Raw genomic sequence first — 23,408 nt, 5'->3', positions numbered from 1 at the left:
CACCTAGCGCCCCACACACCAACGTGTCTTCTCTCCCCCCCCACCCAGCGTTCCCCACCGCCCCCCCCCCCCCCCCCCCCCCCCCCCCCCCCCCCCCCTCCTTCTCCCTCTTCACAGCAACGCCAGCACCCATCCCGCCATCCGCCATCGCGCTCAACGCCCCCCTGGTCCCCTCACACCTCCGTTCACAGATTTCACAAGGTATGGACATCGATCTCTCTTCCCTCATACGCCCCTCCGCCAGCACAGCCCAACACCGGTCAATAGACCTCGGAGGAATCTCCATCACCCTCACACCCACAGAGTTTGTCCTAGCATTTTCCATATTCCGAGACATTCTATGCACCTCATTCCCCTCCCGCCGCCAAGAACTGGACGACCACCTCTACATTTGCATGGACCTCTGCACACGGTTCGGAGGCAGCCTGTTTTATGAGTACCACCGTCAGTTCTCCGCCAGGGCCGCCTCCAGACTCCAACATTTCAACACCACCACCTACTGGGGCTCCCTCGAGCTGGAGCTATACTGCAGGATTTTTGCCGGCAAAACCTCCGAAGCATGCAGTCTCTGCAACTGCCCCACCCATCCCACCACCCACTGCACCTCCAGAGCTCCAGAGCCCCGCCCTCACGCCGCACACCAAACCAGCTACGTCCCCCCCCCCCTACTGAGCGTCACCACCTCCAGCAAGGTCTTCCCCACTTCCTCCAAGGCCAAAGACAGGCGTGGCCGCCCGCTTGTCTTTGTTGGCACCAAAGTGCTCTGCAATAACTCCAATGAAAGAGGCTGCGACCTGTCAGCATGCCGCCATCTCCACATCTGCACCTTCTGCGGCGGCTCCCACTCCCGTCCCACCTGCACCGACAAGCAGGCCAAACGCCCATCTCCTCAACACCAACCCCCCACACCTTAACCCACAACAGCTCCATCCTCCGCACCGGCTTCAGGCCCCTCACCATGCCACGCTCGAAGCCAAGTTCTCCTGTTCGTTTCTTTTGGGTTTCCCGCATCTCCAACACCTCCCTCAGCCCAATGAGCCCCCCTTAACCACCCACTCACCCGACACGCCCAGCACGCACGCCATCGGGTTCGTAACAACAGCGGTTCAGTCGCCATCCGCTCCTGGTTCCATTCCTACCTCCACCTGGTCCCCGCCGACCAGGACTCTCCCCGGAACACTCCTTCGGCTACCCCTCCAGAACTGGAGCCGCGTCACAGCTCCAACAAGGGAGTTCCCGACCACATAACCCAGACTCTCGGCCCGAAGGTCTTCCCAGGCCCGTCACAGCTACGTCTGCTCCAACGCGCCCTCCACGACGCCCACCGTTCCAGGGTCTGGTATACTTAGAATGATACTTTTGGGGTTTCTACTATATCACTCAGGCCCACGCCTCGACCCCTAAGCCAAAGTATCTGGGTCCGCCCCCTCGAACCTCGGGTCCCACTATGTATTCATCTAAGCCTAGGCCGTTCACGTCGTGCGTAATTCTGTGCCTCGCACTATACGCACCCATGGACGACCTTGCTGCTTCCCTATGTATTCCATGCCTGGTCGTTTATACTGCGCGTCCCATGCTTCGCATGCCAGAGCGCACTCATAGACGATCATGCTGCTTCACTACGTATTCCAAGCCTTGGCCGTTCATGTCGTGCGTAATTCTGTGCCTCGCACTATACGCACCCATGGACGACCATGCTGCCTCACTAAGTATTCCAAGCCTTGGCCGTTTATACTGCTCCCCCATGCTTCGCATGAGGAGCACTCATAGACGACCATGCTGCTTCACTACGTATGCTGCTTCACTACGTATTCCAAGCTTGGCCGTTCATGTCGTGCGTAATTCTGTGCCTCGCACTATACGCACCCATGGACGACCTTGCTGCCATGCATGGCCGTATATACTGCGCGTCCCATGCTTCGCATGCCAGAGCGCACTCATAGACGACCATGCTGGCCCACCATGTTGTATGCAATGGATGTTTATGTTGTACAACCATACCCCGCTTTCTTACTTCATGCAATGGCATTCGTGACAGCAATGACCATTCTCCACCCTCGTTCAATAAACCATCTTAAAGGGTTCCCATGTCTGATGTTTGGTCTTTCCTAGTGAAATGGAGTTGGAACAACTAAGGTTCGGGAGGTTTGGCCAAGCAGAAGACAACCCACCTGCCTGCCATCTCCTCCCTTGCCAACCAATACTCCGCCCTTGCCAACCATGCCACCACTCACCCACTTCCAACTAGCCTGGCCACTCCTACGTCGCCCATTACCGTGGGTACTTAAACTCAACCGTCAAAAAGTGCCCTGTGCCAGTTTCTTGTAACCCACCCTCCCTCCCTTCTCCATACTCGCAGGTTCCAGAAAGGGGTTTCTACTATATCACTCAGGCCCACGCCTCGACCCCTAAGCCAAAGTATCTGGGTCCGCCCCCTCGAACCTCGGGTCCCACTATGTATTCATCTAAGCCTAGGCCGTTCACGTCGTGCGTAATTCTGTGCCTCGCACTATACGCACCCATGGACGACCTTGCTGCTTCCCTATGTATTCCATGCCTGGTCGTTTATACTGCGCGTCCCATGCTTCGCATGCCAGAGCGCACTCATAGACGATCATGCTGCTTCACTACGTATTCCAAGCCTTGGCCGTTCATGTCGTGCGTAATTCTGTGCCTCGCACTATACGCACCCATGGACGACCATGCTGCCTCACTAAGTATTCCAAGCCTTGGCCGTTTATACTGCTCCCCCATGCTTCGCATGAGGAGCACTCATAGACGACCATGCTGCTTCACTACGTATGCTGCTTCACTACGTATTCCAAGCTTGGCCGTTCATGTCGTGCGTAATTCTGTGCCTCGCACTATACGCACCCATGGACGACCTTGCTGCCATGCATGGCCGTATATACTGCGCGTCCCATGCTTCGCATGCCAGAGCGCACTCATAGACGACCATGCTGGCCCACCATGTTGTATGCAATGGATGTTTATGTTGTACAACCATACCCCGCTTTCTTACTTCATGCAATGGCATTCGTGACAGCAATGACCATTCTCCACCCTCGTTCAATAAACCATCTTAAAGGGTTCCCATGTCTGATGTTTGGTCTTTCCTAGTGAATTAGTACTTAAACCAGGATGCTTCGACTTCTGCCTTGAGCAGACCTCTATTATATTATAATAGATGGATGACTGAGCCAATAAGATCTATCTATATATGGGTTCTACCACATCGATCGGATATCAGCACTAGGTCAACCCGGACCAAATATAGGGATTATCAATGACATATGATATGTCATATAGCCCAACGTGCTAGTCGGATATGTCATGTAGCCCAACATCCTAGTCGGATATCCCCATATTTGGGGACTACATATCCAATGGAGCAACTACTCGGATCCAACATCATGACTAGAAGTGAGAGTCTTCGTTACACTATCTAAAATAAATAAACAGTAGGCTACATGAAAGTTTAACATTTTGAAATATGAAATGAGCTTGGTAAAGACCAAGGGATCAACGGTACTGAATCTGGTTTGATTGTGATTAGAGCTACAAAAGGCAACGTATGAAAAATAACATTTTATTATTTTAATCAGTAAAACAAAAAAATGGCAAAAACACTCAAATGCAAGCAATTATTAAAATAATGCATTCAAAACAGTTTAAGATTTAATAACATGTTGGAACATGAAACATGGAAAATGTCAACAAACGCTTTAGTTCTGATTACGGTGAGGCAATTTGGATTTAGGAGCTTGAATTTCAGTCTGATGGACTCGCCGCCTCTTCCATTGCTGGGAAGCCTGAAAGGAAAGGGGAAGATTACTGAAATGAAGCTATAAATTCAGATTTGAATGCAATCCGGATTCCTGAGGTTAATCAGGATAATATTAACAAATTCAGACTATACAGTTTTAGCTGATAAGGTGACCACCAAATACTTGAACATAACGTCACGCTGTGGTGGCAAGCGCTTCACCGCTCACCCAAACACATCCGCTTTTACCAACCACCGTTTTAGCTGGTCAACTCATCACCTAAAACTGTAGTATGAATATGCCCTTATGGTCCATTTGAAATCAGGAAGGGTCTCTGGCCTGGACCCCAAGATGGTCCCAGGTTGAGATTAAAAAGTTAGACATGTTTGGTGCTACACACCCACTGAAGATCTGTCCAGTGGTTGTCGAAGACTTCGTCTACAATGACAACCACGGTTGTCGTTGCAGACCAAGTGATAGGTATTTTGTTTAATTATATTTTATATTTTTATTGTTTCATATTTTTATGTTCACAACTTATAACGATGTTAAAAATACCTTGTATTGCCACTTGTAATTTCTGTATGCACAGGACTGCCCTGTCATACCATGATGTCATGTACATTTACGTGTGTACTGAAATTGCCATCAGTTGTCATCCACTGCAGATTGTCACTTATAAGGAAAAATGATAAATGACCTTTGAGAAGGAAAACAACCTAATGAGAACAGAACCATACTGGCATCCTAGTGATAAAGAGACAAAAACAGGATAATCAAGGAACGTGACTGAAGTAAAAAACCGGCCTCAGACCAACTGTCGCCCGATGACAGCATGATGACGGCACGATGATATGACATTTCAACCTATTGAAATGTGACAACTGGGGACTGAGACTATGACATATCTTTTGGTATAAATGTTTGTGCATATGAGATGACATCATCAGAGCATCTTGGAGACCTCTCTCTCCTTTATCCTTTTACTGTGGCAGCGAGCAAGGGACACCATGAAGGCTTCTGGCGCACTTAGGGAATACAAAGTCGTAGGGCGTCTCCTGCCCTCTGCCAAGAACCCTGCTCCTCCTTTGTACCGCATGAGGATCTTTGCCCCAAACCATGTGGTGGCCAGGTCCCGCTTCTGGTACTTTGTCTCCCAGCTGAGGAAGATGAAGAAGGCCAACGGAGAGACGGTCTACTGTGGCCTGGTGCACGAGAAGACTCCCCTCAAGGTGAAGAACTTTGGCATCTGGCTGCGTTATGACTCTCGTAGCGGCACCCACAACATGTACAGAGAGTACAGGGACCTGACCACCTCTGGGGCTGTCACAATGTGCTATCGGGATATGGGAGCCCGCCATCGTGCCCGTGCTCACTCTATCCAGATCATGAAGGTTGCAGTCATTGCTGCCGCCAAGTGCCGCAGACCTGCCGTCAAGCAGTTCCACGACTCCAAGATCAAGTTCCCTTTGCCCCACAGGGTCCTTCGTCACCAGCACAAGCCCCGCTTCACCACCAAGAGACCAAACACCTTCTACTAAAGGAATTTGTGTATTTTCAGTTTTCATATTGTGTGGCAAAATAAAAAGGAAAAATGACCTTTGAGAAGGAAAACAACCTAATGGCCTTAAGATGAGAACAGCATCATACTCTCTCACCCTAGTGATAAAGAGACAAAAACAGGATAATCAAGGAACGTGACTGAAGTAAAAAACAGGCCTCAGAAACTGTCGTCCGATGACAGCACGCTGACATGACATTGCGACAACTGGGGACTGCAGAGACTATGACATATTTTTTGGTATAAATGTTTGTGCCTATGACTATGAGATGACATGTGTAAGTGTTCAGAGCATCTTGGAGACCTCTCTCTCCTCTATCCTTTACAACTGTACTGTAGATCTCTGGATCTGAAGTTACTCACTAAAGATAACTTGGAAATACTTTACGTCCTTTGCCTGTGTGTCCAAATTCTTTCAGGTCTTTCAAAAATATTTTTCATAGAGTTGTCTTTTATACCTGGGTTAAAAGTTTTACATGGTTTTCATCTTTCCGGTGAAGTTATTAAGGTGGAGGATTCTGGTCTTGGCTATTCATTTTCATAGCCAGACATACTTAAGAATTCCAACACCAAGTTCTCGTCGTTCTCGTTGTAAGAGACGGAGGCCGCTTCAACCTCAAGCAAATCCTAGACACCACAGTTGATCATTAGAACGCTACCTAAAAGCCAAGGACTATTCAATTTCAGAAGTTCATATATACATTAAAAAAAAAAAAAAACACTTTAAGTTTCTCTGAAACTTCTTTTTAACTTAGCCAGTCAGTTAACAGAACCACAGATGTTTTCAGTGAGTCCAACATGGCTAAAATGGAATTTGAAGTTACTGAAAACTATTGTGGTAGATGACAAATGACAAAATTAATAACCGTTAACTAACAATTGTTGGAAGTAATGGCCGATCTACAAGCTCACAGCGACACTGGAAGAAGATACTTTGAGATGGGGTCCTTAGCCAAAAACACGAGCACTGACATAACATACATTTTTAAGAAAACCGTTCTGCCCTAGTCAGTAACTACTACCAGAGAGGTCAAATTAGCCTGTGTCCAAAAATTTCGCTAGTGCATTTTGGCTTTGAAGGGCAGTCAGGTCTTAATGAGTTGAAGAGTTTACCTGCTCTATTCTGGAGGTAGAACGAGAGCTGGAGGCTGAACAACACAGTGCATCAGTGGTGGCCTGCAGTTCAATGGTGGCCCCCTGTTGACGCAGGCTCTCCAGCAGTTCAGAGTGCCTGCTATGGACAGACTGGGACCGGCAAGACCTTCACCATGGAAGGCGAACGAAGCCCAGATCTGCAGGTCACTTGGGAGGATGTTAGTTTTTCACACAACAAGCAAAGTACTGCAGGGCATTGTTCAGGGCAGTTACAAGTGAACAGGGTTGATAAACAAAAAAAAAAAAAAAAAATCTTTTTGGACTGAGGTTTGGTCTGCTTTCAGTTTTCCATTGATGTATACTAAACCAGTCACACAAACGCATGTGCACAGTGCAGTCAAGTTAATTTGGGTGCAGTTAAGTTAATACCTGTCAAATGGACAAAGAACACATGGCCACATCGTACCAGTGCGTTACCATAACCTTTTTGCTTTCAGGACCCACTGGCTGGGATAATCCCCAGGACGCTGCATCAGATCTTTGACATGTATGCTGATAGGGAGTGAGAGTGTCTCAGGGAGTGAGTGGCTCAAAGTTCTCTGTCAAAGTGTCCTCCTCGAGATCTACAAATCGAATGATTCCCGAGCGCGGCACGGCTGCAGCTCACCGCTCCTTGGCTGCGGCTCACCGCTCCAAGAGATGGGTCAAATGCGGAGAACAAATTTCACTGCGGTAACGTGTGTGACAAATCATACGACTTTGATAACGAGGAGCCGTTTGACCTGCTGAGTCCTGGTGTTGGCGAAAAGCTCGACCTCTTCGATGACCCATACAAAAAGGTAACGGTCTCTGAAGTACTGTTTTACTTTGCGTGCTAAAGCTGGGTAGTTTGTGTGAAATTCTAGAAGTGTTTTGATCAGGGTTTTTTTCCGCGATCGACCAATCGTGCGTAAGGGGACAATCTGATATTTCCAAAATTATTATTATGTTGATTAAGGGTCAACATCTTTGCAGTCATGTACATGCTGTCAGTAAACGATGGGTGATTTTGTTTTTGTAAGTGACTAATTAGCTGTGTATCGTTTGTCCCAAGGTTATAATAGTTTTGGATTTTTCATTATAGTTTCTTTTTCTAATTCAGTTAGTTTTTAGAGCGGGTTTGCTAGTTTCTATTTAGTTTTTATTTTGGTGAAAATGCTTACTTTAGTTATTTTTTTGTTCTAAATATACCATTTATAAATATAAACTCTGCAACAAAAGTTCAGAAACTGGTCCTTTATTTCTCCACTTTGATAATACCAATTGGTATTGTTTAATATAATTTTAATCGTTGATAGTCGTCACCTGTACAACGAGGTATAGATTGAGAGGATCGGGCATTCGTGGAATGAGCAACACAGCTAAACGTGTGGGTAGTGCCCCCAAAAATGGCAAATGGTTGGTATACCAACCCTTGCTTTCTCTCCCACAGTAATAAGGAAAAAACATGTGGTTCTGTTGGTCACACGTACACTCGTACAGCACACCCAATCTGATCCCACAAGTGTTCAATTGGGTTGAGGTATGGACACACGGCCATTCCATCCTCTGCACTCCTACATTTTGGAGGTACTCTGTGATCCTGGCTCTATGGGGAGAGCGTTGTCATCCTGGAGGACGGCGTTAGGTCCCAGATTCTGAAGATATGTGATCGCCACTGGCTCCGGAATCTCACTGCATTGAGATTGCCTTTTGTAACTGTCCCAGCAATGGGATTTTGTAATTTTCTATTTCTATTTTCTATTCTATTTTATTGCTTACCTTTCGGATAATGTATATGTGAACATTAGGTAGGTTTATTTGGGTACATATGGTAAATGCATGGTGATATAGTGCCATCTACTGTGCTCTGTTTTTGTGGTCTGTCTGGTTCATGGGCAGGTTGAATTAGGCTCACCTGCTCTAATCACCTCATTTCATTCACCTGTTGGGTCTTGGGCATGTTAAGAGCAGAACAAACAGAGCAGAGCTGAAGAGAGGAGCTTTCATGTCAGTCCCCACAAAAGATAAGAAAGATGACAAAGATAAGAAAGAAAATAATATAAACAAGAACTTAACTGAACTCCTAATAATCGGAACGTGTGGACCTGCGGAGCAGAAAGGTGACGCTGCAGTAGTCAAGACGGCCACAAGAAGGCGGCGTCGTTCCTTTTCGGGTCCAAGTTTCTACAGGGGAACGTTCATTGCGCAAAGAGTCACGTGACAGGTCAGACCATAGCCTATTTTGTGTGGGTGAAGAAAAATATAAACTCTATGCTAAAACAAGGTAAACTGTCTTGGTAGGTGGAACTTTGGTCTTGTCTGAGGAAATATAGGGTTGAGTTTGAGACATTCTGCTCATTTATTTTTCTCTAAGAGACATTTTGGCATTCGGTGTATTTATTTGTAAAACAAAAAAAAAGTGTTTCTACAAGAGGTTTTCTATTTATCAATTTTTATCTATTTGTCTATTTTTCTATCTAACAACTTTGTTGTTAAAAAACAAAAAAAGGAAATATATAACTTGATGGTTTAAAACTAGTTTTCCTTGTAAAACATTTTGGGGTGTTTAATACCTTTTCTAAGCAAAGCCACTGTAGACTAAAGGGAAAATGGATGAGGGTGTGGTTGTTCCCCCAGAGCAAATGACTCCTGAAAACATGTATGAGTTAATAAATCAGGACATAAAAAGGAGAGGGAGGAATTTTTTCTCTTCGTATGAAAAGTGTAAGTCAGAGGTGCCTGAATTAGATGAATACGTAGAAACAATTGAGGAATGCAAGTCGAATGTACTAAAAATGTATGAGAGTTTAAGGGCAATATCGACCCCATCTCAAGAGGTACGGAGGAGTGTAAACACCTGTGTTTCTGTAACTGATTAAATGATTGCTCTTCTGAAGAGGTGTTAAGATGAGGCTGGGACAACAGGGTTGGACCCGGCGGCGGCAAGGGCTGCAGTCCTCCAGTTACTCCAAGGAGAAGAGGCTGGGGCGATGTATGGCTCGGCTGTGTCGGGAGCAGAGCGAGGCAGGCAGCGAGGAAGTAGAGTCTCAGATGCAATCACAATTTTGAAAGAAAAAGCAGCAGCGCGAGTGGCTTCATTGAAGGCTGAAATATCCAGGGAAGAAGAAATTCCAGCCCAGAGTACCCAAAGAAGGGATGTGGAACCAGCAAATATCCAGCCTCCAAGTCAGCCTGTAATTCAATGGAGTAGCACTCCATGTGATCAAGGCCCTCACAGTACGCCAATCCTTCCTTCCACCGAGAACAAACAAGAGGTGACAATACATGAAGTCTCACTGGTTCAAACGTTGCAAGAGTCCCTGACGTTGAATAAACTTCCAGCACCAGAGCCCACAATTCACGAAGTTGGTTTGGTTCGGGCAGAAACGGAGCCGGTCGAATTGAGGACGGCATTCGTGGTCATAAAAGCGGCAGAGAGGGTTGGAGCAGACGCACGGCCAGTCAGGCTGGGGCTGTCGGCCATGACCGACGGGGGTTCGGTGGTCGGATGCTCAACGGGTGCAGGCTCAAAATATGTGTGGCCAAGAGGAAGGTTGAGTGTGGCACAGAGAGCTCGGTGCCACCACTAGAGTTATAGCAGTGCCCGGAGGTCTCGAAGCATCAACCAGAGACGCAAGCGAAGCCGCACTGCATCGAGATCCCCAAAGAGGAAGCTGTCCAGATCTCCCTCTCCTAAACGTCACAAGAAGGAGAAGAAGGACCAGGAGAGAGAGAAGGAATGTGAAGGAAGAAGCCGAAAAGAAGGAAAAGATCAACATCCAAGAACTCCACTGAAGTAGGACGGGAGAAGAACGTCGTCATCATTTCTGAGGTATCCACAGCCTTGACAGAGGGTGCCGGATTGTCAGAAAGAACAAAGAAAAGGAAAAGAAAAGGGTGGAATGGAAAGAGACAAGTGAAGATGAAGGTCCATGGGGGCAGCGTAACTTAGGACAGAAGGTCCGACAAAGCTTAAACCTCCAAATCAAATGCAAACCAGAGTTACTATTTAAGAATACAAAAAAGGTATTATTTTTGGTTGGTCAAAGGTAAAAAAATAATGATGTGACACTTGGGTTCAATTAAGGAAAGAAAATACAGATTTCTACAGGCTAAATAGCTCAAGGCAGTAACAAATCACTGTATTTTGGGGGCAGTAACTGTCCCAGCAATGGGATTTTGTAATGTTCTATTTCTAGTTTCTATTCTATTTTATTGCTTACCTTTCGGAAAATGTATATGTGAACATTAGGTAGGTTTATTTGGGTACATATGGTAAATGCATGGTGATATAGTGCCATCTACTGTGCTCTGTTTTTGTGGTCTGTCTGGTACATGGGCAGGTTGAATTAGGCTCACCTGCTCTAATCACCTCATTTCATTCACCTGTTGGGTCTTGGGCATGTTAAGAGCAGAACAAACAGAGCAGAGCTGAAGAGAGGAGCTTTCATGTCAGTCTCCACAAAAGATAAGAAAGATGACAAAGATAAGAAAGAAAATAATATAAACAAGAACTTAACTGAACTCCTAATAATCTGTGCAGAAGGCGCATACGGTATGTTCCCAGTGTTTTGTTATGTCTGTAAAAGTTTAATTGCCATTGCATCGTTTAATTGTTTGTTTACATTTCATTGTGTTTGTGTACATATTGTGTTTCTTTATAATAATACGGACATCAGGATTAGCTGACAAGAACATTCATATTTCATTGTATTTAAAAGTATATTATGTGATTTCTTTAGTTTTTCACGGTTGCCACTATAAAGATGGTTTAGGAGCAGTTACACCTCTAATGACGACAATTTCTGTCTTGCCCGTGAAAGAGATACTGCTCCATACCAAACCAAGCTGTTTCCCACACATTTAGCTGTGTTGCTCATTCCACGAATGCCAAATCCTTATACAATAGCCCTATATACACCCTTCAGATACCCATATTTTACGATCATTCTTTTCCACAAGGCACTTCCTTGCTTCTCTCTCGCTGTCATATTTAAAGTAATCCCATATTGGACCGTCTCTTTCTTCCAACTATTGCAGTGTTGATTTTGACACCAAATTTTAATGTAGTTTTAGTCAGTCTTTTTTTATTTTCTTCCCCAGCCCAGGCCCCATCCCCTCCTGAATGTAGGTCTTTTAACATGTAATGTCTATGGAGTGACAATCAACACCACTAGGTCTGATAAGGGGGCATGAAAAGGGGGCGGGGAATGGCTGTGAGACAGGCCTATTGGCTGTACTGCAGCTACAAGACGCCTCTCCCTCTAAGTCATAATAATAAAATAATAAATCGCTATAAAATTTGGTAAGAAAATACATATTTAGCCCCGTGCTCGAATGCCCCTGTCAAAAACAGCTAAATGGAAAGCCATTACTTTGACTTGAAGTTGTAGGAATATGTATCATTGTTTGTTTCCGTTGGGACCATAAATTGGGTTGCACGGTGGCCATATTGGCTTGAAAAGTTTGTTTGGTCAGCACATGGTAGGTGGTTGTTGGCTTTGAATGTTTCAAACAAAGATTGTTATGCTACTGTTGCATGTGTATGGGAGTTTCTTGTGATACAAAATGTATTACAATTCACTGATAGGAAAAATAAGTGAAATATATTAACCATTGCTGTCATTTATTTCCCAGCTTCCAGCAGTTGCCTCAATCCTGCCAGCAGCAGACTTTATAATGGGTATTTGTAATCACTTTTTCAAATTAACTGAAACTGAAGCAATAGTATTACCTTACTTGCTATGTCTGTCTCAAATACTTACCTTTTTGTGATTCATTCCTCTTTCCCTCGACAGACATGGCTGAAATTAAAAGCTTTTGCCCTGTATGCAGTATCGAAGTTGCCCATGTGGACCGCCACCTGCTCAGAGTCCACCATACAAAGGCAGGTTCAGAGGAGCAGCTTAGGGAAAGACAGGATCGCCCTGGAGGGGGAGGAATTCCGGTGTCCCCTCTTCAGGGACCGGGGCTGCCTGACCGTCGTGGGCCACCCGAAGCATCACTTGAAAAACCAGCACACTGACCTCACTGAACATCAGATGAACGGATACTGAGGCCTTTGCGGTACAGGGTCGCCATTCAGAAACTTGGCGGCCCAATCGTGCCGCAAAGGTACCAATGGTCACTGACCTAAAACCGCCTCTCAACCCTTTGGTGTGGTTAGGGCTTAAAGACATCTAACCACTTAAACCCTCCATACTTGGTAAACTTTACCTCACAGCGAACTTCTATTTTCTATGGTTAGACGTTAGAGTTACTACAGGGGAGGCTGCCAAAGCTTTTTTCTTCATACCGAGGACCGCTAGAGTAAGGATCCCTGAACACCTGTTGAGGAAGACCCCTGCTCTATTGCAAATTAATGTAACTTGCTATCCGAATTTAACTTGTTGATGGGCTCTATGCACACAGAATAACTCTTCCTACTTCCAGGCTCCTTTATACTTCCTTCACAGGTGTTGCTGATGATTCTAATTAAGGCTCTGTTTAGTGTACAGTGGTTCTCAAATGTTTTAATTTCAAGGACCCCCATAACTGAGAGTACGGGGCAATTTGGAACCCACTCAAGGTCACTTTGAGACCCACTGGTGTAGCCAGTGTTTCCAGTGAGCCAACCATGCACAATAGCAGTACCCCGACTCAGTTTGACCAGAATGGAACAGAACATTCATTAGCATCATCTGAAACACCTGTGAAGGAAGGGGGCAGCCCAAGTTCTTTCCAAAATGGCGTGTGTGCATACAGCCCATTCATTTGTCTCAGGAGTGCTGTGTACCGTTCAGAAACCCGAGGAGTTCTGTGGACTGTTCAGAAACCCGCGTACCGGTGACCTTCAGCCATGGCCAAATCTAAACCATCTGGATCTGACCCATCTGCTGACATCCAGCAGCAATGCCAGTATGTTTACACATCAGTGTTTTTCAACCCCCATTTTGGTACACGTGAGAGAGAGCCCCATTTTTACGCTCTGAGTTAAGAGACCCAGAAGAGTCCATTTGGAGCCCTTCTTGTACCAAAACATTTGTTTTAAGTACCAATAACTAAAATACCGTAGACACACACTTCATTAGAATGACTATCTTCCACATACGGTAACCGCTATGTACAGTAGGCCTGTATTCATTTAACAGTCATTCATCTAATCACAATTATTTGATATTTGTGACCCCCTAAAAAGATCAGAACTGGGTATGCCCACCCCACCTTGACAAGCACTTGGAATTGTATAGGAGTTGAGACATTACATTTAGTTTGACTGTTCCACTGATCAATGTGATCTTGTAGATCTGCCAACATGTAATGTTTGATAATTTATAGTACATTTGATTCAGTATTGGTCTTATTTTTTCTTTTACATCTTTATTTTGTATATTAGGTATTAAAAGGGTCTATAAAGTCCTTAAATTATCACTTTAGAAATGTGCAGATACACTGTATGCATTGCGAGAGCGAGAGTAGGAGTGGAAAATATATAATCACAATTATTTTTCAAGCAGTATCACGATCCACGATATCACGATTATTTTTCATGTAAATAGTACAACCACCTACAAGGTAACAAAAACTAAAAGTTTTCAGACCGAAATACTTATTTTTGGCTTAACTGTCGTTCTACAGAAGTATAGTTTATAATTAAGGCAGTGGTTCCCAAACCTAGCTGATGCACACACTTAGACGGAAAGGAAATGTATGAACATATACCTGTACGTCCACAAGCAAGCATACTAGGGCCTTTACTGTTCCTAATATATGTATGTTAACGACATGACATTGTCAAAAAGTCAACCAAAGAACAAGATTCCTATACAGGATCTCCTCACTGGTCAACAAAAACACCTTTAAGACCCTAACAGGAGCCCTCGTACAAGTTTTCTTCGACTATGCATGCACCTCCTGGTACCACAGCACCTCTAGACTAAGGCCCTTAAAACAAGGCTCCAGACGTCCCAAAACAAACTGGTCAGGCTCCTTCCTACTTGGCCTCACTCCCCGAACCCACCTCACCCCTACCCACTTTGACAGGCTAGAATAGCTTAGGTTTGACGACAGAGTACAGCATCTTGCAATGGGTCTGGTCCACAAGATTCGCTACACCACCAAGATACCCATGTACCTGTCAACGAAGTCCGCACCCACAACACCAGAGGGAGTTCAACAAACAATGTGCAACCCAGATTCGGAACAAACAAAGGACTAAATTAATTTCGCTCCTATGCCACCAAAATGTGGAAAGACCAACAGTCACATGCAAATCCCTTGACTCCTTCAAAACCGTTCTCAAAGGGCACCTTCGGACGGCTGCAATTCGAAACTGGCCCCCGTAAAATCTGAATCCCCCACCCACCCCTTTCCCCCCCTTACTGTATATGTTTTTTCCCCTTTTACCTCCTATGATGATTTCCTGTTTTGACTATATAGTTGTGTATATTCGTACGTCTCTAAATGTTTTGATGAATTGAAAATTGTAAACAAGTGTAATGCTTTATGGTGTCGTCCACTCAGCTAACAGTTTTGTTGTACTTGAAATGTACTGTAATTCTGCAAACTGTTAATAAATAAATCCATTTATTAGACCTGTTGCAAGTTGAAACCTATATGTTGTGATACCTTTCAATCCACCTCTGTCTGTGTCTCATTAGTTTGCTATGCACGTAAGCACATTATTTTGTGTTTGAATTTGAACATTTAGACATATACTGTAGGTTTCAACTTGCAATAGGTCTAATAAATATAATATATGAATACATTATGTATAAAAAATATCTCGGCGCGTGCTCTGCTACGACGGCACGGTCTGTTCGTTTGTTGGTGCTGGGTGTTTGTCTTTTTCGTCCATTTGTCATTTGTTTACTTTGACCTTGTCTGTCCGAGAGGTTGGTGAGCGGTGCGTTAAAACGACCGGATTAAGGTTGGTGAGGGGTGCGTTAAGGGTTGGGAGAGGGTTAAGGTTAGGACTAATGACTGGTCTAACCAATGACTAGTCTAAACTAAGTACTGCATCCTTACAGAACTACTACCTGCAACACGCCTACCTGGATTGTTGCGAATGCAATGAGCGATTACTTATCAGAGCTGTTTTTTTGCCATTGGCTTGCCTTTCAACTATGCACCCCTATCGGTCGGGAGGAGTGTGGCACTGGGTGTGTTCGATATAGGCACGCTTACCGCACTGCCAATACAGACTAATAGGAGAGTGCGCTTCCGGTGTGCAACTGTGAATTTCCCAAACGAACCCTGTTTGAGAAAAGTAGTCGGGGTGCTCGGATAAAAATGTTTTATTGGCCCAGGCCGTAGCGTAACGGTCTGGGCACCGGACTGGTAATCCAGTCGCAGTGTGCCGCGGGTTCGACTGCCGGACCCGACACGGCCTTTACTGCATGTCATCCCCCCATCTCTCTCCCGTTTCCTGTCAGCCTACTGTCTGTCCCTTCAAAAATCAATAAAAGGCGTAAGCCGCAAAAAAAAAAAAAAAATGTTTTATTAAACAGAGTGCAGCAATGCTAATCGCTGTACCAGCAAATTTGTATGTTTATGTACACTGTTTCCGTGTAAATGTAGCGATCATGTAAAACTGGCTTCAGTTGCAGGGCTAATATTGTCCATGCCTAACAGGAACAAACTTTTCAGTATTACCCGTATTGCTTCCAAGATCGGACTTCCTACACCCACACTTTCTGATATGAACAATAAGGCCATCACACTGCTAGCACTTTCGATATCAAATGACACTGATCATCCCCTGTATCGCTTCTTTAACCTCATGCCATCTGGACAAAGATACAGAACCTTGCCATGGAAAAAGGTCCGTTTTAGTAGGAGTTTTGTCCCCTCGGCCATCGCGGCATTAAACAAACTGCCCCACCGATAGGATGGTTCTGTACACAGTGGGGACCTCATGTTTTTGTATTGTCTTGGTGTTATGTGCTCTGTGTTGTTTTTGATCTGGGTGTTGAACAGACTGTGAAGACGAATATCCTTCGGGACAAGATTATTATTATTATAAAATATTATATAAATATATATATAATATATATAATAAATATATAAATGGGTTGAACTATGTTGACGGTGCTGCGTTGTCCCTGTGCTGTGTAGGAGGCATTGAAGACCTTGGAGTATGTCAGCAGAGCAAAGCACGTCATCAATAAACTGGAGATTAACCAGAAGAGGACCAAGAAGACGCTCGTAGAGATACATGGAGAAACTAGTCATGTTAGGAATTTAGCCTTTAAAGTGAAAGACCACTTTGGGCTATGTAGTTACCCTCCCATGATGGAACTCTAAATGTGAAGAAATAAAGAAAAATGCTCGACCGAGGAGCATATTTTGAATTATCAATTTCTAATCACTGGAGCAATTTAGATTTCTTGTCCACATTGGAGTTATATCATGGCTAGGTATTGTGTAACTACACAACCCAAACTTCTACCAAAGTTCTTACCCTTTAAACTATACACTAGTAGACTGTAGGCTACAGATGTGACACATCAGTTCTTGAGAATGACAGTTTTTGACAAACACCTTGGTCTGAAATAATTTAATGTTCCAACAAAGCTGAATGTCAGTCGTCTTATATATGGACTCCTTTCTCACCCCCACTCAAGGAATGCAAAGAGGAAATTGAGCGCTTGAAGCGTGACCTGGCTGCCGCTCGAGACAAGAATGGGGTGTATGTACCTTGTCCGGTGAGAACTACAGGTAGCCTATATTTGTATTGAGTTGTGCTTGAATTCTACTGTAATTCTGCAAACTGTTAATAAATATTTCAATCAATCAGTATGGCACCGGGGGGAATACAAAATTCGATGCCTACATAAATTGGACCCTAGTCATGAGCTTTTGTTTATAAGCTCAACACATTTTAGTTAGTGGTTATGCCTATCAAAGCATGTGAAATATATTGAATGCAACCTTTTCACCATTCCTGAAATGGGGCTAAATTGATCTACAAACTAATCATAAAAACTCACAACTTTGTCCATTTGGCAGATTTGACAGAACCTTAACTGCACATGAACATGATTGCACTGTGCACACATTTGTGTGACTGATTTGTATACATCAATGGAAACCTGAAAGCAGACAAAACTTTTTTTTTAATCACCCTGTTCACTTCATTATGCAGCTTGTAACTGCCCTGAACAATGCCCTGCAGTACTTTGCTTGTTGTGTGAAAAACTTACATCCTCTCAAGTGAAGTGACCTGCAGATCTGGGCTTCGTTCGCCTTCCATGGTGAAGGTCTTGCCAGTCCCAGTCTGTCCATAGCTGACCAATCACAACAAATATACATCAGCCAGGGATCACGTACTGTGCGAATTTGAACAGTTAGTAAAATACTAGTTATTAAACTAGTTAAATAACTAGTATTTTTACTAGTAAGATCAGATAAAGTAAAATAAAGAATTTGGTTTAATCTGGATGCGATGTTCAGATTCAGAAAAGGGTCAAAAGTGGACATGAAAAGCCAATTGGCCTGATTAAGCACTTAATTTAGTTTGTTGTTTAATCAGTTGTTCACGTTTTTTTTTTTTAAATGCCTGCTCACCATGTCCAAGGTGTAGGTTTTCCTGGCTGCTGTGTCCTGTCAGACCTGGAAGTCTTCACAGTCACCTCCCTGGCCTCACAGTTCACTACATTGCGGGTGCCCTTGCTCTCCGCTGCACTGAAGGGACTGAAAACACAAGGATAAGTGACTCAAGTTAGTGGCACAACATTTACTTTACTTGGCATTTGTACTTTACTTGAGCATTACCAATACATCTCAAATCCAAATATTGTACTTTTACGCCACCTCATTTGACAGCTGTAGTTACTATTCATTTTGCAGATTTGATTACAAAGTTCAGTTCAACCCTATATACATTTCTTGAAATGAGACCCCCCCAAGGACTACAAAGTGTCAATTTCATATCCAGGAGGGACACCTACGCACATTATACCAAGTGCAGTTGAAGGGGAACAAATCAATGTATTGGATTACAGATCTGTTCCAAGGGTGTAAATGTATAACCTGACGCTGCCAGATCCAAGAAGCTTGCTACACAAATTTGTTTCACAGCTTATTGGGATCTGGGATCGCGGAAGCAAATTCGATGACGGGGCTGTTCCTTTTTTTCAAGATACTTAGAAGATGATTGGATGGGACCGTCTGTCTATCACCGTGTGGGCGTGCAAACACAACCAATCATATTGACGTGTCTATATAGCTTCACGTCCGGTTTCGCACATATCCCGCCCTTAGCTCACGCTGATTGGTCCGGTACGGAACGGATTTTTGTCAGCTCAACTGCCTGAGAGATCCCAGATGATTGCTGTGTTGGGAAACATGGTTACCCAATACCGCCCTCATCTGGCAGCGTCAGGTTAGTAAATGTAACCCTGGCAGAAATAGACATAAATATATAATATTAGACTACGCTACCATCGGAAATTTTAACCCAAGGAAAACAATTAAAGTGCCAACAGAAAGTGCAACACAGGTTCGTTGTAAGAATAGGAGCAGAGACGTGCTTCTCAAGATAATCACTTACAGATTATTATAACAAAGTATGTTCGTCAATGCTCGTTCAATCGATTTGTAATCAACGGTACAATTTAATAGTTAAAAGGCTGAAAACCATTAAAGGAGGGCAACAATCCACTATAGGGGAAGGAGAGAAAGAAGGTTAGTCAGGTGAGGGTCAATACTTAAATCCACCACAAACTACAAAACCACACTTACGCACACTGGGTGATTAGGTGCACTCTAAACACACATGCAGTGAGTGAGAGGGGAGGAGGCCTCCAGTTAGTTCTCCCCCACAGTACGACTGTTGGTGCCTCTGTGTCCTCGTCTGAGTACAAAAGAAACAACGATTAGTATACAGTTTTTGGGGGGCTTTCGCCTTTTTATTTTATTTTTATTTTTTATGGAGGGATAGACCGTAGGCTGGGGGAGAGAGATTACCAGCCAAGGTGCCTGGACCGCTGAGCCATGGCCCAGGCCAATTAGTATACAGTTAGCAGCTAATTGAGCAGTTGGTTATTAATGCAAAATAAAATACAATACAAAAGAGATAAATTCTAGAAAAAGGGGCAAGCACAGCAAAGGAGCCTAGGCTATGAAACAAAACACAACAGTTAGCTCCCACCATGTACCAAAATCATACATAAACACATGATTAAACTATATTGTTTTAACCTCAACAATCAAGGCCTGATACATGGCAGGGACTCATGAAGACATGGCAGTCAAGGTCTGGTATAGCCCTAGAACGGCTCTTGTTGTTACATACAGTATGTACAGTATTTCACATACAAGAGCCATAGAACACAGCCATATATTTGTGGTAGACCGTTGCATGTGCGGCATAAATGTGATAAATGCTCCGTTTGTACTCACCCATTAAATTATTCCAAAGACGTGGAGTGAAAAATGGTCCTCTAGTTTTATATCCATGTGAAAGTTCTGGCACAAAACGCGTATTTAGTGAATTATCTCCACTTTTTCAAGAGATGCACACGGACATCTTTCTCTCCGCGCGAGGGGGGGCACTGGAATATCGATGAACCGATTTTAGATACTTCCTGTTGTCATCACAAATTCACCGGAGAAACACAAAAGTTTGGGTCACACAATTGGCAGGTGCTTTGCGATAGGTGCTGGGTAATTAATCACACCACCTGCCAATTGTGTGACCGCAAACTTTTGTGTTTCTCCGGTCAATTTGTGATGACAACAGGAAGTATCTAAAATCGTCCCCTCGCTGGAGAGAAAGGCGTCCGTGTGCATCTCTTGAAAAAGTGGAGATAATTCACTAAATACGCGTTTTGTGCCAGAACTTTCACATGGATATAAAACTAGAGGACCATTTTTCACTCCACGTCTTTGGAATAATTTAATGGGTGAGTACAAACGGAGCATTTATCACATTCATGCCGCACATGGTAACGGTCTACCACAAATATATGGCTGTGTTCTATGGCTCTTGTATGTGAAATACTGTACATACTGTATGTAACAACAAGAGCCGTTCTAGGGCTAGGTCTGGTACAGCAGGGACTCATGGAAGTACAGCCTGATAAGTACAAAATGGTGTCAGAACCACAATATAAAGATACACAATATAAAACATTACTTTGAAAACGGTCGATCTACCAGCACAAGAACATACCTCCAGTGAAGTGCAGTTTTGGCCCCAACAATGGGTTACAAACAAAACAGGCTCTTGGTCCTCGGCAATGAGGCCTATGAGGGCACCTGAGGAACAATAGGACCATTAAAAATACACAATGATTTAAAACATGGTTTAACATCGAAACAACCCAATGCCTACCAAGTGCTCACACAAGTCAGTGATACAGCCAAACAGGCATGAATGACTGAGTACCTCGCTTTATAGGGGGAGGGGATAATCAGTGACCACTTGCAGCTGAGTAATTGGGGCGTGGACACAGAAGTTTGTGTGGAGACAGGTCTCCCCTATAGAACGTCGCAGTCCCTCCCCCTTTCAGAACGACGAGTGGCCCAGGAAATGAAATGCAATGCATTTCTCCCATAGGATTTTCTTTAAGTATTTATTTAAAGACGGTTACGCCGCGGACAAAGCCAACTCGGATCGTGACAAATCATGACAATGAACACAATGTTTTGGGCCGATCAAATAATTTATAAGAAGAAAAACAAAACAAATAGTGTTGTCTCCTGCTTTTATTTTCTTCTTTCTAATGATTTGATCGGCCCAAAATATTGTGTTCATTGTCATGATTTGTCACGATCCGAGTTGGCTTTGTCCGCGGCGTAACCGTCTTTAAATAAATACTTGGGAGAAATGCATTGCATTTCATTTCCTGGGCCACTCGTCGTTCTGAAAGGGGGAGGGACTGCGACGCTCTATAGTCTGTTCTCCCACCAGGCTGGACTAGGCTAGACTTGGGCATACTCACTCAACTCTCCCCAGCTCCACAATGTGTTGCAATGTGACATATTGGAGCTTGTAGATCTGGTTGCCAGTGGCAGTGTAAATGGGACCTAAGTTGATTGATTGGAATGTGATCAGCTGCTCGCAAGCGCATCTCTGAACCCCCCCCCCCCCTCAGTTGCTGTTTTCCAAGCCCGTCACAGAGTTTCCAAAGTGGGTCATTGGGGGAGTTCCAGGGGGTCCCCAGCTAAATGATAGTTTGGAAACAAATGGACAAACATTGTGTCTTTAATTGTAGTGTAAAATGTCCATTTGGTTCCATTTGTACACTCTCAGAGTTAAATTAACAGTGATTTTACAATATAAATTGGGGTCTCAGAGATAGAAATGCCATTAAATGGGGGTCCGTAGCCTAATGCATGTCAAACTGGAGGGTCCTTGAAATTAAACGGCTTGAGAATCGCTGATAGAGCCGTAAAATTATTCTCTTATGGTGGTCTCTGGCATATAATTTCTGATGGGGCTAATTAGTGTCAATTTGGGTGTCCTTGACATGAAAAGGTTTGGGAAGCACTGGCCTAGTCTATCAGGGCTTCTCGAAGTGGATGCAATGACACCCAAGGTGCCTTGACACAAGTCTAGGGGTGCCTTAGAATACTTTGATAATATTTGGAATTGGGCAATGTTCAGTTTAACTTTAACTAGTCTACCCTCTAGGTTAAACTGTACTTGTGTTCTTTTTCAGTCTACAGTACACCAAGTCTCTTCACCAAAAATGGCAGATCTACAAGCTCACAACATGTTGAGCATGTAGATCTTGTAGAGCTTGGAGATTGGCAGGTGTTGGGTTGCCATGGCAATCAAGAGGCTGGAAATTGCACAGGTGAGAGGACTTCGCCTCATTAGGCCCACTGGCAGAGCCTGACCAGAGCCTTTTGTGGTGGTTCTGGAGAACCGTGGGTCCGACCGACTCGATACCGGGCACTGCACTCCCTGTGGGGTGTGGAACGTGTGTGTCGAATGTGAAGTCAAGTCGGTGGGGCAAATGGTTTCCGAGTTACGTGCATTGAAACCGTACACACACACACACACACACACACACACACACACAGACAGACAGACAGACAGACAGACAGACAGACAGACAGACAGACTGAATCCATCACATTTGTGATGACTATAGTGACAAATCTTGAACAAACATTTTTGAAAATAATCAAATGTCCAGACTTCGACATGCTGTTGGCTGTTCCCAATTATTCAATACATACACTCTGAGTTACAGACCTGCTATGGACATTCAGGGCTAGCTTTCTGTGTATTACTGATTTACTGTCCACTCATTTTGTATGTCTGTGGCAAAAATTGTATGAATTAAGGACTCTGGTCAGGTAACTTAAACTGTATAAAAGTGAACTTTTGCATGCATTAGTGCCACCCAGTGGAATAGACTGGACACTGCAACCAAAATGTTTGTATTAATGATGGAGCACACAAGAAAGAAACACCTGCCCCTCCACCAAATGGGACCAGTCTGTGCATGGACATTTTTGTTTTGCTGTGTCTCCATGGACATATTTGTTCTGGTGTGTGTCTATCTACTATTCTACTTCCAGATCTTTTTCACAGTATGGATATTGATTGATTGAAATTATAGCCTAATGGAACCAAATGGACCTGTTAGGGTGCATTTGGTTCTATTTGTACACTCAGAGTTCCATTTGTTTCCAAACAATATAGCTGGGGACCCCCTAACTCCCTCAAGGACACCTGGGGGTCCCTGGGCCCTACTTCCCATTGCTCTAGTGAAGTCTATATGACTGTCATTTCTTCTTATTCACACAGGATTAGGCCTATCCTGCCAGGCAGTAGGCCTATTGATTTACTGAAGCTGTAACTAATTTCAAACACCTGGTTGCAGCACCAGCTGGCATTAGTAGGTTAACTTTAGGCCATTAGGCAGTAGGCTACATAATGAATTGCATTTTTATAGTGCTTTTCCAAGTGCTCAAAGCGCTTTGCAATGGTTCATTCATTCACATTTGGGAGGTGAAGCGGCGAA

The 23,408-nt window shown here is 44.1% G+C and overlaps 1 protein-coding gene and 1 long non-coding RNA gene across 2 annotated transcripts in view; one reads left to right on the top strand and one right to left on the bottom strand.

The window, feature by feature from the left end:
• LOC310873884 overlaps positions 1 to 23,408 on the bottom strand; it is a 414,042-nt gene that overhangs the window by 59,487 nt on the left and 331,147 nt on the right. The gene's annotated exons all lie outside the window — the stretch shown is intronic.
• On the top strand, positions 4,762 to 5,341 carry LOC310873431 (large ribosomal subunit protein eL20-like). The gene has a single exon (XM_083785804.1). The coding sequence runs from the start codon at positions 4,778 to 4,780 to the stop codon at positions 5,306 to 5,308; it is 531 nt and encodes a 176-aa protein (XP_083641930.1). The 5' UTR covers positions 4,762 to 4,777; the 3' UTR covers positions 5,309 to 5,341.

The sequence above is a fragment of the Protomyctophum parallelum genome (assembly GCF_964188405.1).
Source record: "Protomyctophum parallelum genome assembly, chromosome: 16".
Taxonomy (NCBI): domain Eukaryota; kingdom Metazoa; phylum Chordata; class Actinopteri; order Myctophiformes; family Myctophidae; genus Protomyctophum; species Protomyctophum parallelum.
Note: the sequence above shows the minus strand (reverse complement) of the source record. Positions and strands in the feature narration are given on the sequence as shown.

Coding starts and splice junctions, on each gene's coding strand:
- LOC310873431 (XM_083785804.1), top strand. CDS start 4,778: ATGAAGGCTTCTGGCGCACTTAGGGAATACAAAGTCGTAGGGCGTCTC.